At 32.8% G+C, this 21,206-nt stretch overlaps 1 protein-coding gene across 4 annotated transcripts in view; it reads right to left on the reverse strand.

Moving 5' to 3' along the window:
- The window catches only part of LOC140450663 (myosin light chain kinase, smooth muscle-like), a 209,717-nt gene that overhangs the window by 129,452 nt on the left and 59,059 nt on the right, over positions 1-21,206 (reverse strand). For 3 of the 4 annotated variants that reach the window (XM_072544343.1, XM_072544329.1, XM_072544334.1), the window contains exon 2: positions 17,248-17,291. In XM_072544343.1, coding sequence (XP_072400444.1) covers positions 17,248-17,291 — 44 coding nt within the window. Of the gene's footprint in view, positions 1-17,247; positions 17,294-21,206 lie in introns of all 4 variants that reach the window. The other variant, XM_072544340.1, reaches the window with a different exon arrangement.

Genomic DNA, 21,206 nt, shown 5'->3' on the forward strand with positions numbered 1-21,206 from the left:
AATGATTCAGGGCAGTACATACGAGCAACAGTTAAAGCTAAACCTCCGCTTTATAAATGTCAAACAAGTTTATGATTCTGTGATAAGAAGGCATCTGTGCCATGCCCTAAGAGTACTTGGAATTCCGAAAAAGATGATTAGACTAGTAAAAATGACCTTAATGAAGACTTAAAATAGGAAGTGGAAAACTTAAGACATGGGCTTCTAGGCCTGTTGAGCTGTATATATATATATATATATATATATATATATATATATATATATATATATATATATATATATATATATATATATATATATATATATATATATATATATTTAAGAAATGTCGGTTGAATTTCATGGCGTTTTAAAGAATTTATATCCCATTAATTTTGCCAAGACTTTTTCATCTCAGGCACAGTATTATTGAAAGCACATGGACCGAATTTAAAAAACACAGTTATCCAAGTTACCGCCGAGAATAGAAATCCTAGACCTGATGAATCTTCTTATTTTTTTTCTCGTAGCACTACAACCCGGGGTGAGTCTTGGCTAACACACTGCACAACTTGCTTCCATATCATACGGTTGGCCATGATAGTTGGGTCGGTGGGTAGCCCCATTGTTTTTAAATCTCTCCACCGCATTCGTGGGCGTCCAAAGAGCTTTCTTCCTATCGGAGCCCCCTTCTAGATTAACTTGGCAAGGTGGTTATTACGGAGCCTATGGACGTGGCCTACCCTTCTTAGGCTTGAGATTTAATTTCTTGGGATTTAATTAATTCTTTAGTTTTAATCTGATTTATGGACGGAGATATATAAATAAAAATAGCAAAACATCAAATGTAACTTAACAAATGAGAAACTGCCAAAGAGAACTGGATGAAACAACAATGTAAAGAAGTTGAACAGCTTAATAAAAAATGATGATGCAATTTTGCATTGAAAACAATTAACAGTATGCCAAATATCATTCGTTGGAATTCTTTGGATGCTGTATCTTTCTGATAATTTAAGAACAATGTATAAAACCCTCTCCGTGATCTCTGATGGCAGGATTTTGGTTGGAAGGTGGAGCTGTCGATATTCTCCTTGTGGGAGGTCGTCGGGTCTAAGTTGAATGCGGTCATATCTTTTATTGAAAAAATTTTTTCTTTTTTCAATCTCTATGGCTTCTCGGATAATTCTGGGTTTATAGAAGCGGATGGGAACTATGTTTTGCAGTTTTCAAAATCAATTTTGTGACTTGTATGAAAATGGTATTGACTTAGAGCTAAAATTACTTCAGAAATGACATGGTCATAAATCCTATTTTGGATTATACGGTTTGTTTGGCCTATATAAGATCAAGGGTAGTCTGCATGAGGAAATTCATAAACTGTTGTTTATTTATAATGTTGTCTTTAATTGATCAGACAAGAATTAAAGTTTTTGTTAGGGGGTAAATATTGTCTTTATTATTCTTAATTTAAGGATTTTGTCAATTTTGTCAGTGATACCTTTAATGTAAGGAAGAAAAGCTTTCGTATGATCAGTGGCTGAGTCCTTAGGTTAAGATTGAGTGGGAGATTGATGGCTATGGCTGCTCTCTTGATGTGATTTTCACGGTAACTATTTCGAATGAGGGCTTGTTTTTAAGTAGAGAGCTCAGCGGGTCTGCTAGCGCCTTTGCGATGATGCTTGCATTAAGGCATATTGATCTGGCGACAAGGGTATTAATGGCTGAATTAATTTGTGAAGGTGGATAATGAGAGTTGGCATGCAAGTAACAATTGGTATGAGTGGGTTTTCCATAAACAGGGTGATGAAAAATTAATCCCAAGGTTGTACGCGAATGACGAGTTTGAAATAATTTGTATGGCTGTAATCACACATAATATACATACATATACTTATTACTCTACTCATATATATATATGCTGATATATAAATTATGATTAAAATAAAGTAAATAAACATAAAATAAGACAAAATATAAAATAGGATAATAAGATAAAATAAAATTATAAAATAAATTAAAATAGGACGCTCCAATTGACAATTAAACATGTGACTGTTTTTGCAGCAAAATCAAAGTGTAATTTGTTTTCGAAGCAGTCGTTGCATATTGAAAATGGTAAAGTCGCATTGACACGTTTACCGGATTCATCACATTACTCACATATTTTTATTATTTCACAGACTCAAAAGAGGAGATTATTGAGCTTTTGGCACATTATCTGAGGCGATATGAAGTTGGTCGGGTCAGCTAGTATAATGTATATATATATATATAGATATATATATATATATATATATATATATATTATATATATATATATATATATATATATATTATACTAGTATATATAACGTCTATAGTGCTCAGTGCTCATAATATAAAGAAGCATTTCACCTTCGCCGCAATTGTTATAAACTTCAGACTATAGACTGTTGTGCAAGTTGGAATATACTACTTGAAATGTCCGATTTCCGATTTGACATCATGTGTGGGTTTAGAAACTTTTCGTAACAAACTAAGAAGTTAACTGTTGAAATGTTATAATTACTAAGCGGTTAGCGATCAATAATTGGCAAAGGATATTGATTTTGATTATAAAGTGCTGAAATAGTTGGCATACAGAAAACGGTGATGTGGATGCCGTAAATGCGTGTTTACAAGAGTAACAGAGTGTGATTAAAGATTTAGCGTAGTCAGTCAAATATAAAAGATATAAAAATAAGAGTTTACAATGTGTACTTTTAAAAGTTCTCTTCCTTACCACAAATATATATATATATATATATATATATATATATATATATATATATATATATATATATATATATATATATATATATATATATATATATATATATATAGGTCTCTTTGTCTCTTTGTCCTGACGATCTGAGTAATTTCTGGTTTCTGGTACAGCTCTCTGATCTCTGCATTCGTTCATCTCCTCCAAACGTATGCATAGTCTTTTACTTCCCCAAATATCTTTCTTAAAACACTCCGTCCCCAGATATTCAGCATACTTTCTTGATTTTTGTTCAGAGTTCATGTTTCGCTTCCGTACAGAACCATGGGTTGGATCTCTGTTCGGTATAGTCTCAATTTTGTCTCTCTGGAGCTCTCTGGAGATGTTTTTTTCCGCTTAGTAGATTATGTAGGGCTCCGACCGTCTTCCTTTCTCTCGAAATTCGCTTCTCAATTTATTGGCTTTCTTTTCCTTTACTTGTTATTCTTACTCCTAGATACTCAAACTCCGTCACTTTTTTGAACCAATACTATTTACTCTCGTTATTTGTGGTAGTCTTTAGTTGTGTCTTCATAATTATGTGGTCTGTCCCATTTCCATATATTTTGTTTTTTCCTCAGTAAGAAAACTATTCCATACTGTTTAGCCTTCGCTTCAAAGAGTTTAAAAATCTTCAGCAGTTCCGCAAAGGCCAGGTTCTGGCTTCTGTTCTTATAAATCATACCTTTCGTTCGTATTTCACTCTCTCTCCCCGCTCCCTGAAGTGAGAAGTCCCCTTCTCACTTCAAATTTTCTTGTTAGGCTCCCTTCTATCCTTACTCTATTGTCGGTCTTTATTAAAGTCATTTTTACTAGTTTGATCGTCTTTTCCGGAATTCCAAGTACTCTTAAGTATAGACGCCTTTTTATCACAGAATCGTAAGGTTGCTTGAAATCTAAAAAGAGGAGAAGTTCAAATATTTGGTCTGTGGTGGATCTGCCTTTTTGAATCCTCTTCGGTATTCACCAAACCTGCTCATTAAAGTGCGTTTCCTACTTCTTATGGCGAGTACCCTATATGATACAACTAGAAGAGTGTACCCCTGTAGTTTTTGCACACTGCTTTATCTTTTTTCTTATGAATAGGACATACTATGCCTCTCTCCATAGTCGTCATGCTCCCGTCTTGCTCCCAGATTTTCGTCATCAGGCTACATATCCGCGTTATAAGTGTTTCTCCCCCATGCTTAATTAGTTCTGTAGGAATACCATTGCTGCCTTCCCTTTTATTGTTTTTCATGCTATATATGATTTCTTCCACAATGGGAGCCTCCATTATTTTCGCCGGCATGTTATTGACTTCCCTTACCATTGCCAATTGCTTATCATTTCCATCCGGTTCTTCTTTAAGTAGCTCTCTGAAATGCTCTTGTTATCTATTTAGTTTCCTCTGCTTATCTCCTATTAGATGTTCTTCTTTACTCTTGTAGTAATTCTGTTTTCTTGCGCCCTAGTCACTGCTCCGCTTCGCTTCCTGGTAGAAGTTTCTTACATTTCTATTCTCCCCTTACTTCCTCATACACACTTTATTTGCGTCTCTTCTCTCTGTTTCATATTCATTTCTATTTTCTCCGCTTCATCTCCGCTTCGCTTCCTGGTAGAAGTTTCTTACATTTCTATTCTCCCCTTACTTCCTCATACACACTTTATTTGCGTCTCTTCTCTCTGTTTCATATTCATTTCTATTTTCGTCACTTGTATTGTCCATATATTTTAGTCTTGTCTCATTTCTTTTTTTAAGGCTTTTCTTGCAATCGAATCAAACCATTTTTTATCTCACTCCTGCTTAACTTGACCTAACCGCTTTTGAGCTGTTTCCTTGATAGCTGCTTCTATTATTCCCCACTCCATTTCGATGTTACCTTGATTTTCGCTTTGAAGTAGTTTTGTTGTCACGTCTGGAGCGATTCATGTTCCTTTGTAGTATTTCTTGTAACCAAAGTAAGTATTATAATTAATAAGTTGTTCTTTTGTGCAAAGCCTACGAACAACTTCCCATCCCTGTTGCTTTCGCCATGTTTAGTTTTAACTTCCATATTTTTTTTGGTACATCTCTTCATTCCTCACCATGGGATTTAAATCACCCATAGCAATTTTAATATAATATGTTGGAATTTGATTATATATAAGTTCAATCTGACTATAGAATTCCTGTTTTACATTCTGGTCTTTATTCTCTGAAGAAGCATGCACACTTATTAAACTTAATTTTCAAGTTTTACCTCTTAGTCTCAGCTCACAAATCCGTTCAGATATTGTCTCGAACACCACTATCGCAGTTTGTAAACGAATCACTAATTATAACACCCGTTTCCAATATTCGGTCTCTACCATCACTACTGAAATAGCTGTAGTTGTCTATCATTGTTACACTAGTTTTCTTTTGTTTCGTTTTTTACATTACCAGGATATCCACTTTGTATTGTTTCATCACTGACACTATATCTTTTAGTGCGCCTGCTTAATAAGTACTTCTCATGTTCCAGGAACCTATCCGGATTGTACTTTGATGACATTTATTTTTCCTTATTTTACCTTATTTTCCTTGTTTCCCCTATTGATAATCACTCCATGTCCTCAATCATTGCCATAATTAAATTATTTTTCAATCCACCACTGCTAATCAACTCTAGTTTGCTGGTAGGTCTAGCCCTCCTTTTGTTCGGTTCCATGTCCATACTCTACCATCTATTATAACCTTCCGAAACCCTCTTTTTACTATTTTACCTTCTCTTCGGCCCTCTTGTGCTTTTTATTTATTTCCTTTTGAATTCTTTTTTCAGTTATTGTCAAGTCATCGTTTATGTAAATTTTTTTTCTTGAAAGTCCTTTAATTTTCATTTATTTCTCAATAGCTTCTTCTTTTCTCCTTGCTTTTCTAGCTGCAACAGACTTATTCTCTGTCTTATCTTAAGAGCTAATTTATTCGCTACCTGTATCTGTAAGGTTTCCTCTATTATTTTCCCACGGTCGATTTTAGCACGTCCGACTCATCAGCGTCTAGATCCAAACCTGTTACGATCACGTTATTCTTTTTCTTCTATTTCTATAGGTACTCTAGTTTGTTACTTAATTCTCGAACTTCCTTCTTGGTCTGTTCACTTTTCTTTCTAATAGTTTCATTTTCTTTCTTCAGCTTCTGATTTTCTGCTTTTTACTCTTTTAGCTCTTCTGCATAATTTCTTTGCTCACGTTTTAATATCCTTTACATCTAAGGCTAACTGTTTTAGCATCTCCATCATCTCGTCATTCATCTCGACTCCACTTTCTATTATTACCGTTCTATCTACCTTTCTACTTCTCTCAGACCTTCTTATCACCCTCTTTATCTCCTGTTTGTATTCTGATGCCCTCATCCGTCAGTTTGTCGGACGACATTTTTACTTTTGCTCCGCTCTTTTCCGGTATTCAGTCGTTTCTCAAAGATAGCGAAAAGAGTCTCTTTACGCTATCTTTGAGATCTATATTTGAAAAAAATAAATACAAAAATGAAAAGGAACAAGGATACGACATCCTTATGGAGTATGTACTCGTAAGAGTAATACACGCACTAAATCATTTAAAGATAATACATATTATTTTATAATTTTACAAAGCCTTTATTTCTTTATAAAATAAAAAATATTTATTTAATAGATAAATCTTTTTTATAAATTTATAAACCAGTGACGTATGACGTATATAATTATGTCATTGATCAAAACTGTACGGAAACATGACGAGTGATAGAAAGTACTCTAAGAAGTGTAAAAACAATATTCAAATCGCCTAAATGCATTTACAAACAGTCTCGAAATTATTATTATACATAACTAACCCAAAAGTATGTAAAAGCATTTTAAAAACAAAACGGTTAATGTTAATATTCCTGTACAGCTTATGCCAACTGGAACTGGTTCAATTAAACAACAAACGTTCACCGTGCACATCGCAGAAAGTACAATTAAATAAATTAGTGTCAGTGCTTGCGTGTCGCCAACAGAACAATTCCACATTTGAGATGAATAAATACAATATTCAACTTGCTGAAAAGTATTTTATCACTTTGTTGTATACATATTTCCCTTAGAAAGCTATAATAAATTAAACGGTCACGAATGTTGTTCGTGCAAAAATATTAATTCGGGTATAAAAATAGGTTTTATTTTAATTATGTAATAGGTTAAATACGTTTTAAATCCCCTTAAGGCGAGTATAGACACGCAATAAAACTTCGTATCGTAACACCGTAGAGCAACATGTCTGAACCGCATTACGTAACAGCGTAAAACCGTAACATAGTAACATCCGCTGATGTTGCACCACTTGTTATCATGTTTAGACAGGTCTGCGTATATACTGGCGATTTATTTTATTTTTCGTTTATTCAGTGGAAATAAGTGCTTTTTATGGAATAGACGGAAGAATCTATCATCGATTTTATAAATAGTTACCAAAATAAATAATTTTTTTCACCAATTTTTTACCAAAATAAATAAAATAAAAAAGCATGATGTTTGGGAAGAACTTTGTGTAGAATTTCGAATGACAGTAGACGAGCGTTAAAAAAATTAATGTTCTACTATCAGCACCTATGCGAGAAAAAGCCAAAATTAAAAAGACACAGTGCAGGAAAAGGTAAGTTTGAATAATTGAATTTTAATTTATTTTTGATATATTTTTATTTACTTTTCAATTACAAATTCTCTTATTTATTATAGTGCTTTCAAATATCTGCGAAAGTCGTTGGTATGCATTTACAAGTATGCAGTTCTTTTGGGACAAAAATAAGGTTCGCGAAACACAAAGTGTAAGTATTAAATTACGAATTACGCATAGTTATCTTGCCACAAAAGTTGAGTTTCATTGTTAATAGTTTTATAGGTTTTTTCGACAAGCGTTTCTTCAATTTCTGTATCGAAAATTTCAGGTGGCGTATACAGAGCAGAAAATGTGGAACTTTTTCTTTAAAAAAATATGTCGATGGGCTACTGCCATTATAATTAATTCGTCTTTATCAATTAATTCAGTCTTCATAGGTTCAAGCAACATTGGTTTACGAAATAGGTACCCTAAAAACGGCTGCGGCAATACCAAATACATTTTCGACAGTTGTACGTGTGACATATAATCTGTAATTCAGCACTCTTCTCGGTGATCCTTTCGAATGTATTCCTGAAAACGGTTTCATTAATGGATCAGTTAAGGCAAGTACCTCGTTCCCAATAAAAAATACGGAACTTTCCATTATATGTCAGCTAAAGCTTACGGTTGAGAAAAATTTAAGTTATTACTCACTTATTTTGTTTGTAAAGAGAGCAGTTTTTAAAGATCTGGAATTCTTTCTTGGCCTCCAGCATTAACATACAAAATGTAATTAGCTTTCACTAAGGCAAAAAGAACTACACTGAATGTTGATTAAAAATTAACAAACTAGCTTTCCATGATTATTGGTGCTTGTATAAAAACATGTTTCCCATCTAGAGCAGCGAGACAATGTGGAAATTGTGCCATATTTTTATTTTCTAATAAATTTCTTACTAATATTTATATTAAATAAAAGTTAGATGACACTACTACTATTTAATTTTAGATTAAGGATGAAGACGAAGGTGATGGTGAAAAAGAAATACCGAGTGAAGAACCATCATTATCAGATAGCGATAAAAATTATGCTATACTAGAGAATAAGAGACTGTAGGAAACAGAAACTGAACGAAAAATAAACTGACGGAGGTTACACCTAGAAAATGAGAAAAGAAAAGTGAAGATTTAGAGAAATTAGATAAAGCTCTTAATATATTGTCAGAAGCTTCAGAATACACATTTGAAACAATGAAAAAATTGTGGATCATTTGGAGATAGCGTTTTCAATGTATTGATCATAAAATAAAAATGAGTGTTTTATGCATAAATTAATAAAATATCATCAGGAGTGGCAAACACGAGACCCTAGCTTATTATTGTAGTGTACCGTTTTACTTCTAACCTATTGTCAACAAAAGTATATTATAGAAAGTAAGTGAATATACAAGAATTACTGTTTTTAAGAAATATGTTGAATATATACACAAGCAATATATAATTTGCAGATTCTGCCTGTCTGTCGGTAATGAAAACCCCAGCGCCTCAATTACATCATATCTCCGTTGTTATTGGTTCGATTGGAGCTTGTGATGCGTTAAATGAAAGGAGAGGAATTAAGGATTATATTAAGATGAAAAAGCAAACAAGGCGACTACAAAAAGGGCACTCTACACATTATCTTCGTTATTAACGAACATATAGCGACATACCACATATCACATGACAGTATCAATATATATATATATATATATATTTTTTTCAAATTATTTTTTCGACCGTACTGTTTTAAATATTGATTTAGAGTATCAGCAATCGGTCAGGAAATAAAACTCTATTTGTTCAGTCTCAATATTTCGTCACGATTTTGTGACTTCTTCAGGAGAAAACTGTAAATTTATTAGAATAATTAATGATTATATGTAAACAAAATGAATATTTTAATACTTACAACTATAAGAATGAAAATTTAAATTTTTCTGGCATATCTAAATAAATGACATATTTTTGTTTGATTTTATTAAGGAGTTATGGTAACTGCAATATGTTATAGAGTTATATATGTTATATACAACGGGAATTCACTCTATAACATATTGCAGTTACCATAACTCCTTAATAAAATCAAACAAAAATATGTCATTTATTTAGATATGCCAGAAAAATTTAAATTTTCATTCTTATAGTTGTAAGTATTAAAATATTCATTTTGTTTACATATAATCATTAATTATTCTAATAAATTTACAGTTTTCTCCTGAAGAAGTCACAAAATCGTGACGAAATATTGAGACTGAACAAATAGAGTTTTATTTCCTGACCGATTGCTGATACTCTAAATCAATATATATATATATATATATATATATATATATATATATATATATATATATATATACACTTCTCCAAAAAATTATTGCACCACTTTGAAATATTAAGATATTTTATTAGTGTTAATAAAAATTTCCATTGTAATGTTATATTTTGCAAGCCCCTTGTATATGCTATTCGTACACTATATTTATTTACTGTGTTTTATCGCTACAGTTTTTTTTTGCAACAAAACAAAAAGAAGCAAAAAATGTACTATTTCTATAAATATACTAATTTCTAAGTGTTCACGAATTTTATTCGGCTACTGTTTAATTGTTGATTATTGTTAATTGTGTTTATTATGGAGCGTCAATCACGTAATTTAAACCGAGATGAATGTGCCCAAGCAGTGATACTGTCAGAAGAAGGTTGGAGTTACCGAAGAATTGGTCGTTGGTTTAATATGTCCCACACATCCGTCTCACGGGTGTTAGAAAGATTCCTCGAAACATACTCGCAGACCAAGGCAAGGACGAAACCAGGTAAATACCCCTATTCAAGATCGATTTTTAAGAATTTCTGCTCTTCGAGAACGTTTTGTAACACATCGAAGTCTACAAATTCAGCTTCGAAACGTGCATGCTATACAAATTAGTACTGAAACTGTTCGCCAGCGACTTAGGGAATACAACTTAACACCTAGGATTGGCGCCGGAGGTCCTCTATTAACTGCATAGCATCGAAGGGGGAGACTACATTTTGCCAGAGAATACGTTAATTGGTTAGATGCTAACTGAGAACGAGTGCTATTTACTGATGAATCCCGATTTTGTTTGTACAATAACGACAGACGTGTTCGTGTGTTGCGACGACCCAACGAACGATATGCTCAATGTAACTTCTCACACACCACATTTTTTGGTGGAGGATCCGTTATGGTGTGGGGTGGTATTTCTTTGACCGCACGTACGGACCTAGTGGTCATACAAAATGGAACTGTTACAGCTGAAGGGTACATACTGGAGATCCTGGAGCAACATGTAGTACCATTCGCTCCTTATATCGGTGAAAATTTCTTACTAATGCAAGATAATGCCAGACCTCACGCTGCACAGATCGTCAGAAATTATCTAGAAGAGGTAGAAATTAACACTATGGAATGGCCAAAACATAGTCCGGATTTAAATCCGATTGAAAATCTCTGGGATATCCTTGGTAGGCAATTAAGAACGACATCGATCCAAACAAACAACTTACAGGAAGTGGGAGAGAGGCTGATCCAGATTTGGAGAGAACTAGACCCAAATGAATTACGGCAATTAATTTTAAGTATGGGACAACGATGTGAGGCTCTTATACGTAGTAGAGGTGGAAACACTCGTTATTAAGACTTTTTCATATTTTAGTTTACTTTTCTTATTTTTTTAGAATCTTCCGTGTTATTTTTTTTTTTCTCCTGTACTTCCAACATTTTCTGATGATTAGACAAATTGTTATAATTACTAATAAAATATAGAATAAATCTGGTGAAGTTTTATTTTTTATTCTTTGCCTGTTTACAAATAAAATTGATTTATTGAAGAGGTGCGTTAATTTCTTGGAGAAGTGTATATATATATATATATATATATATATATATATATATATATATATATATATATATATATATATATATATATATATATATATATATATATATACTTTGCTTATTCTGTCTCGCTGTCTGTTTGTCCTAAGAGAGAACTATTCAATTTGATCAAGGTACGAAAAATTGGATACCTCGGCCATATTCTGAAAAGAAAAAATGACGCAATCCCTCAACTAATCATCCACTGGCGATCTTTTGCATACCGCATAAGACAGACGTCTGGCCTTAAGATAATTCGCCAACGCACTATAGGTGCACGGCACTATAAGAAGAAGAAGAAATCTGTTTGTCTGTCGGTCTGTTCGTCCGTAACGAAAACCCCAGTGCTGACATTACATCATACCTCAGTTTTTATTGGTTCAATTGAAGCGTGTGATAGGTTAAAAAAAGAAAGGGGAGGCGATAACAATTATGTTAAAATACAAGAAAAAATAAACAAGTCGACGACCAAAAGAGCACTAAGCCTTAAATTCGTTATTAATAAACGTATAGTGACATACGAGATGTCACATGACAGTATGAATCTTAGTAGACACACCATAAGGTAAATTTGCTTTACTGACCTGAAGAAGGCCTCTGGCTGAGTGCAAAATAAACAACTGATTGAATCTTAACATGCGACATAGTAAATAAAGGAGGAGAATATCACGAATATATTAAGATACAAAAAACAAACAAAGCGACTATCAAAAGCGCACTACGCCTTAAATTCGTTATTTAAATATTTGAGTACAAAATAAAGAAGTGATCGAATCCTAACATGCGACATAGCAAATAGAGAAGAAGGATATAACGAATTTATCTAAAAGATCTAAAAAACAAACAAGGCGACTATCAAAAGGGCTACACAGTATTTTTATTATTACTAAGTGTATACTAAGTGGCTGAGAACAAAATAAACAACTAATCGAATCCTAATATACCACATAGCAAATGAAAGCAAATATATTACGATAAAAAAAATCAATCAGTTTTTAATTGTTACCACCCGTGGAGAATCGATGGCGACTAGACCGAAGTCTGCTTGTTACTAAGTGGCGAACACGATACTATAGCTAATTTGTAGTGTACCGTTTTGTGCATCTTAAAACGTTGTATTTTGCATTTTTTATATTTATTCATAATATCAAAATAAATCTGCATAGAATATTTTTGGTGTGACAAAACAAAAGCATTTGAGTAGAACATCATACGTTCTAGAATCCCGATGCGTTACCACGTTCCACGGACCACGTTCTAGTATTGTAATATAGAACTAAGATGTGTTAAATGCATCGGTAAACACCTTACAAAAAATTGTGAGCAACCACTAGAAAAACTAAAATCCATCCATTATAGCGAAAATTATCCTAGAAACTACTGCGGAGGTCATCATCAGTGGCATTACAGCTCGTTATGAGCCAAAGCCTTCTTCAAAACAATCTTCCATTGGCCCCTGTGTCTGGCAACTCTTCTCCATGCTTTAACTCCTATGGATTTCCGCAGATGTCCCAAAACTAAATAAAGCTTGTGCTCCAAAACCCCACAAAGGCTTATTAAGAAGGAAAAACCAAAAGCTCAAAAAGTCACTAAAAACAATCGCAACAAGAAGTAGAAACCGATAATACATTAAAAATGATATTATAAAAATTCAAAAATTATATTATAAAAACACCAAAATAATTCAAATAGATGTAAGAGTGGCCAAATTGGAACATACCTCTAAAGGTGTTATACCGAAAATTAGAAATGGCTAAGCAACTACGAATCATAGAATGGAATGCCAATGAACTGCTACATCAAAATAAGCTGAGCAATTCTAGATAAAGAAGAAGTTGATTTGAAGTATGATTATCTCATATCTGAAACACATTTCACTAAGCAATCTTTTATAAAGTTTAGTAATGCAGGCATAATTTATAGCCCCCTAAGCAATTCATTAAAAAAGAACATTATGCAGAATATATGAAAAGTTTGGGAAAAAGATATATCATTGGAGGTGACTTTTATACCAACTACACTCTATGAGGATGAATATTGACCACAACTAAAGGAAAATAGTTGCAGCAGTCACAAAAGAACAGAAATGTGAAACAATATCAACAAGTAGACCGACTTATTGGTCAAAAGTGAGGAACAAAATACCGGACTTAATTTATTTCTGCATTATTAAAAATTGTTCATCCAATTATATAGATATTAATGATGGTTGGGATATGAATTCAGATCATTCACCCATAACAGTTACTGTGAGTGATATGATCATTAGAAATGAGTGTAATCCAATATCAATAAATAAACTATCAGACTGGCAAAGTTTTAGGTCAATCCTTGAAGATAGAATTAAGCAGTACCATTAAAAAACCTAAACAATTATATGGGAAAGTTGAATTGTTTGTTCAAAATATAAAAAAATCAGCATAGGAAAGCACCTTCTATTCTAAGATCAAAAGTAAAAGGAAACAATTATCTCAAGGAAACTAAAATGGTAGTTAAAGAGAAAAGAAAACTAAAAAGGAAATGGCAACAAACCAGAGCTCTAAAGATACACCAAATTTGAATACTGCTAGTCAAGAGCTTAAAATAAGAGAGATTCAAAATATAAAAATAAGTCAATCAGGTCTTATCTGAGAGAGTTGATAGCAGCACTGATTACTCTCTAGGGAAGCAACAAAAAGGCTAAAAAGACAAGTAATACCAAGTAATCCATCTATTAAACCAGAAGACGGTAGTTGGACTAAGAGCAATAAGCAAATAATGATTCATTTAGATTGCGATATGTCCCATAGAAAGAAGACTCAAATGAAGAAAACCATTTGGGCTAGTGTAAAGTGTTAACTAGCGTAAAAAAAGAGCATAGTACTGTGTTGTATCAGCTTTCCATATTTCTTGGTATATACCATTAAGGCTAGAGAGTATACTTTTTTTTACCTCTCGGAGGAGGTCTTCCTTATTTCTTATTTATAGCTTCTTTATCTCCGTGCGTTTATTGTAAGCTTTAAGTTTAAGATTTATTTTAGCTATGAGAAGAATATGATTTGATCCACATATCGCCCCCGATATGATCTGAAGATCCATTTGTGATGATCTCCAGCGAATATTAGTTAAGATGTAATCGATTTGGTATCTTTATCTCCAGGGTTTTTACATGTATAGAGTCCGCGTATGTGGTGCTTGAATTGGGTGTTCATAATTAAGAATTTATTGGTAATAGCGAACTCAATTAAGTGGTCTCCTCTTTCGTTTCTTGCCTATACCAAATTGTCCAAGTACATTGTTTGTCAGAATTTTGTGAGGTGTTGCCAATGTTTCGATAGAATTTCGATTTTTGTTGCGATTGAAAACTATTCTATTATTCATATCTTGAAATTTGACGACTGATTCTTGTAGTCTCGGTGAGACCAAAATGGCTACACTGATAAAATCCTATGTCTCACTGCAAGGTAAGTACCCTTTAAGTTCTAAATTCACCCCATTTTCAGCCTAAGTCTTAATTGTAATTTCTGTAGACGACTATGTGAATTTTTACATGGTGCTTGATCATTAGCCATATGCTTTTAAATATCATCACGCTTGACTTTCTTGACTTGACTGATTAATAATGAAGTAAATTCGCCAGCCCTTCTGCATTGCAGTATTACGATTATTCTTCTGTTAAAGCTCTGCTTTTATTATTCCACTGAGAAGCCAATCCAGGATCCTTTCCTATACGCCTAAATTTGGTGCTAGCTGCCTCTGATATCCTTCCCCAGGAATTATGGTATAAAAAGGAATCAAAAATTGGAATTTTATGGAATAAAGTACTTGCATCTGTTTTCTTCTGGAAATACAGCGTAGGACAGAATCAGCAGCTAGTCTAGCGTAGGGTACTACTAGTTACCCTTAATTAGATAAATAAGGAGATTGTGGTTCAATTAGATAATTTGCAACAATAACGTCCCGTACATTTAGATGGCACCTCGTTTGATGATAAATTATGCAGTAAAAGATTTTTTTGTAGATTAATAAGTAGTTAAATTTTTAGTTAAAATACACACTTTTATGAAATATCGTCTTATCTACCAATCGTACGTTATCAAAAAGATCTTTGTTTTTTAATTTTTCTTTGGATTTACTTACACAAAATTGTTTGCTGAAATAATCGCCATAAAATTCTGGGTGCAACTGGATGAGAAAAGGATGTATTTTTTTTTAAGTATTATTGTACACTTCTATAGCCTATATCTTGTTCCCTTTATATCGCTTACTTGAATTTGGGTCTTCCGTAAGTGATAACAACATATTTGTTTCATTTTCTGGATAAACGACGGTTTCTGCTTTTCCTTTTCCCCCATTAGCCACAGTACCAATAGGATTAAATCGATCCATAACATATAGACAAAACAATTATAGGATTTCTCAACTTGGTATACATTTGGGAAAAAGTCACTCATACGAGTCAAAGTCACCCAACTTTATTGTACATGTTCTATTTTATACCATATTTATTATAAAATATTATTTTATCTATTACAGTATTATAATAGAGAACGTTAAAAGTTTAACAAACCAGTATTTTGAACTAAATCTTGAATGAAAATTAACTACACTCTTTATTTCCAGTGAAACATTAGTATCCAAATTCAAGGCGGGTCGTTAATTGCAATTTGAGTTTATGAAATAAACTTTACGTTGTACGATTACCGAAAACCTTGAATTGACTTATCTCATCAATTCTAAATGGGTTATTTGGTTTCGAATATTTGGCAGACAACTTAGGATTCCTGCGGAATGCGCTCACTAGCCAAAAACCGGGCAGAAATGAGAATTGCGTATTTTTTAATACACGAAAACTACCTGTGGACTTGTAGAGATTCCAGAAGTGATTCATATTTTTATCTAGCTCCAAATTAATAGCCAATTTAATTGGAGTCACGTAATAGACGGGATGTTTTGCCTACATTTATGATCCATTGATCAATAAGTGATACTTCTATGGTTAAATAAAACGTTGATTTGATTCCTAAGTTTATGTTGATGAAATTAGTTTATTTAATCTATTATTAGCAGATAATAGATTGTAATGATATTGTTTTGATTCCGTGATTTTGTATAGCTTTGCAAGATCTGGAATTTGCGGATTCAGGATCTTTTATAAAAATCTCTCTGTATAAAAATTTGTAGCAGTAGAAGATTCAGCAACATTTTCAAGGCAGCACTTAACGTTGTTCTTATGGCAACTGTGATGTTAAGACATGTAGCTTTTGCACGTCAAACCCTATTTGCTTGAAAGATCTTTGACTACCTACCCGTATGTTCAGACAGGTCTTATACATAATAATAAAGTCATAGGTTTCTTATAGATTTGGAAGATATGATACGAGGAAAATATAATACTATACATAAAAAGATTATCAAAACAATCTGTTTTATCCAAAACCAAACTAAATAACCAACAAGAAAAAACACAGGATTGTATTTACAAAATACCTTGTGAATGCGAAAACTTTTATCTAGGTGAAACATCAAGATAATTAAATGTTGAATAAGTAAAAATTAATCTGATATCAAAAAAATAGAGAATTTTAAACAGTATCAAATGATCTGTGTATAGTCCTAAAAGAAGCAAATGGTAAAAGGAAAAAAATCAAAAAAAATACTTTTATCAGTTAAAATGACATAAACTGCGTTGCCAATTCTTCGGAAGAATGTAGGATCTGGTTACCAATATTAAAACAAGAAATCGCGAAAAATAAAATACCACTATTAGAAAGTCATTAACATATCAAGGATACATCATTTATGTATAAGAATAAACTAAATATAAAACCAAATATTTAGCATATCCTTGACAAAGCACATGCTGTGATCTTTCTAACAGGCATTCTCAAGTTGGTATCTTATAATCGAATGTATTATCTTCCAACAAAATAAATATGCAACCTCATGTGTCTCTTGTCCTTAAATAATGGTATAAGGGAGAAATTTAAAAAATACTTACCCCCTACGGGATCAGATTCGTCGACTTTTATCATTGTGATAATTCTAAAATAAAAACACAATATTAATCAAAAACTCAATATTTTTATTAATGGGAATTATTAAAAAGTATGTTCTACAATATAACAAAAGCAGACAGTTATGAAAATAATGATTACAATTTTGGGGGAACTTTCCTTATTACGATGGTATACGGTGGTAATATACGATGGTACACGTAATCACCAGTAATAAGTAATTTTAAAGGTTTTGGTGGAGTGGTAAGAGATGGTAATACAACTTTTCCTGATGCACAATAGATGCCAAGTACTTCATTGTGAAACTTCAATGCCTGACAATACTGTCATACTGTGTCCATTGCACCAATAGCAATTTTAAAATGCACAGAATAATTAATGTCTGGGGCATATTCAAATGCAAGACGAACAAATGATATACATGTAAATGCTCGGTTGATTCGCTGTTTTTCGTTCTTGTGTTCTGGATATAGCTGTATACTGCACACGTGCTGCTCTAGTTCTAAATATATTTTGTCGTACACGTTGGTCACGATGTGCATGAGATTCCTGTGCACGGTTCTCTTCTGATCTGATTCTCTGATCTTTATTTACACTTTGTTCTTTTGTCTTCTGAATAGTTTGTTTGACTTCGTTTGACTTTGTAATTGACTTCGTTTACGTATTGCGAATTTGTGGTAACCGGCGAATTTGTGTTTGGCGAGAGCCAACAAGAGCTGCAAAACTAGCATATGCCCGTTCAATACTTCCTTTCGCTGGTGGCAGTTTTATGTTTTGGGCAGGTTTGTGGCAACGTAAGACTCTACTGAAGTCCAGTGGAATCTTACGTTGCCAAGTGATCTATTCCTGATGTAACAAACATCATAGTTTATAATTTAAAAAAATGCAACTAATTTAATATAACAACATTTAAAGGGTTTTTACCCATTTATGTAGTGGCTTCAAACATGTACATCCAGATAGCACTGATGATGGAATATTAATTCCAAAAACGTTTTATGATGTAGCCCGATAGGGTTTTTATCATTTTATTATTATACGTTTTATAAAGGAATTTTTTAAATAAAATTTTTGTGAAACATGGTATGCAGCCAACTACAGGCTGATAGTCAGACAATTGGTAATAATGCTGCTGCAAATATATCGGGTCCATGGATCAGTAATCGGTGAACTTTGGTGGGTATGTTGTACCAGGGATATAAAAAAAGTTTCTGATTGTTTATGTAGTATACTTCCGAAATTTTTCTGTGTCAATTTTTTCACACTCGAAATTGTTGATAAAATAATATGAAAATGATGGATCAGTGTTTCGTCGATTCCGGTTATACGAGCTGATATATTCGTACTCTCAAAGAAACGTCAAGCTGTGTTTCCATCACTATTTGGCATCTAAACCGGGATTTGGCATGTCTATAAGGAGTCCCAATTTTTTGTTGAAATTATCCTGGATCATAAGCTTTTTTTTTGTTTCGCATCTTGATCTTCGGCTTTGCGCACTTGCCATTATTGTGTGCCTCTTTGGTAGGATAAATAAATGCAACATTATAATCACCGAATTCATGCATGTAGAGTTGACGATCCTAGTTTGTAATGATCAGCTTTTACGGCTGTTTTTAAAATTGCGTCAATATCCTTGAACTTAGTGGATAATGGATGTTGCTTCGCATAAGTAACAACGACGCGAAGATTCGAAGATAATGTTTCATTAATGTTCCAAAATTTCATTTCGGTTTCTTTACTATTTTACGAGTATAAAGAAACTTATAAGTCTCCACAATAAAACGATTACTATACGTTTATATCAGTTTTTAAACATTGCATAAATATTGACATTTTAACATTTAATTTTCAAAAGTTATTTATTACCGGAGTAGTGGCTAGGAGTGCGGGTTTCCAAGTTATTTTTAAAGTCAATTACTATACTTTATATAAATACTGGACATTTAGCCTAATTAAGGAGGCCTACTTTTCGATTATTTGAATGAAATTTTCGTTTTATTTTTACATATTTTTGTTCAGAAATTATTTATAAACAAATTATTACTACCATATTTTTTTACCAGCATTGAAACACAAAGTACATACATGGAGAAACATTATCCATGTTTTATATATGATGTATCACTGTGGAGAAAAAGTTGGTCAACGTTTAAAGACTCACTATCTTTTAAGCTAAGCTGGTCCCACGCCTGACTAACGAAAACATGCTGTGTTAGACCTAGACCTACTCTGTAACTTGAAAATAAATCGGCCGACTGTTTCTATGACCGGAAGTCAATAGTATCAAACTTCCCGTAGACAACGTAATAGTCAAAAATCTCTTTAAAAAAACTTTGTTCTCGGGACTTTTGGCCATGTTTTTAGCATTTCGTCCCTCTGTGCATTGTAGCAAATCTCTTAGTTTACTTTATCAAAGCTGTAGCAACATTTCTCAAATATTGCTAATATCGATATTTTATTTTCAGGAGACAGGTATTGATAGAGATAAAAGTTGCAATTACAGTTAAACTGAATCAATATTAAAAATTCTACCATTTATTATATCTTAAGCGTGGACGTTAAGAAGAGGTACGCCGACCTAGAAGGACAACACTAATGACTCGTTTGTTGTATTACCGTTTGAGATCCTGTGCCATAATAAGTTCGTGTGTGCCATTTTACATAATTTTTTTGTTTTAACTTTCTTTATAATTTCATTATAAAAAAGTTAACAACAATTGTGGACATTTTTATTGAACAGGTCATTGAACAGGTTTCTCGGTACAAATATCTTGGGCCTATTGCCAACGAGGCTACTCAACATTTAGAAGAAATTCTATCTTTCTATGATTTTAAGAATTAGAATCGTTAGGTTTTATGTATTTCTCATATTCCTATATGATACCGAAAGATGTACATTAAGTAAGGAACACCTTCAAAATATAGAGGTCTTTGAAATAAGAGTCTACAGACGTGTTCTCAGTTCTTACAGCTTATGATGCAAGAAAAGATAGTTGTGTGAAGAAGCGTGGGACGTAGAATATTTCATTGGCTTTGAAACCTTCGTAAATGGTTAGGAATGACATCGGTCAAACTAATCCGTGCAGCAGTTGCAAAAAGGCAAATAACAATGTTGATCAGCAACCTCCACAGGAGACACTAAATGCAAAAAGAAGATAATGTCATTAATAATATATTTGAATCGAAATTAACAGGGGGACCCCTTGCTTTATGCCTGAACGTTGGACATTAAAAGATTAAAAAAATTATATTGTCTTGTTACATTGGAAACAAACCAAGTTAATTCTTTTCATTTTTTTTTTTGGCAGAAATGATTTATTCACCAGTGATACAAAATACAAGCCAAGAGCTTCAGAGAACATGAAAATGATGAAAGAAAAAACAATGTTTACGAGAAATCATTTATTATCTTAACGTGAAAACAAGAGTTGTATATCAATAAGCAGGCCCTACATGTATTAAAAAGTTGGAACAAAATATTAGATTAGATTGAAAACAAAGAAGATATTCTACAATATCATAGCAATATAGAAAAATATTAACAACGTATAGAAGCATACCAACGACAGCAGTGGCGGCTGGTGTGGTAAAATTTTGGGTAGGCCAAGCCAGCAAATTACATATAGCTATGTGTAATCAGTGGCGGATCCAGAGGGAGGGGTCATGGGGTCATGACCATCCCCCTTAAGTTAAACATATTTGAAAACCCACTTATCCTATTGGTGGTAAGATTAAAAGTGACCTTGCATCAGAGAAAAGTAATCACCCTCAAGATCCATGACCTCCCCAAAAAAATTTCTGTAGCCGCCAGTGTGTGTAATACATATTTTTTTGTGTGAGAGTTACAATTGTGTTGTTTGTTTCTAAGGTTTGTTAAAAATATGTTACAATAATTATATATTATGTTACATATTTTTTTATCATAATTTAAAAGGAAATTTAT

Source organism: Diabrotica undecimpunctata, chromosome 1 (genome assembly GCF_040954645.1).
Source record: "Diabrotica undecimpunctata isolate CICGRU chromosome 1, icDiaUnde3, whole genome shotgun sequence".
NCBI classification, from domain to species: domain Eukaryota; kingdom Metazoa; phylum Arthropoda; class Insecta; order Coleoptera; family Chrysomelidae; genus Diabrotica; species Diabrotica undecimpunctata.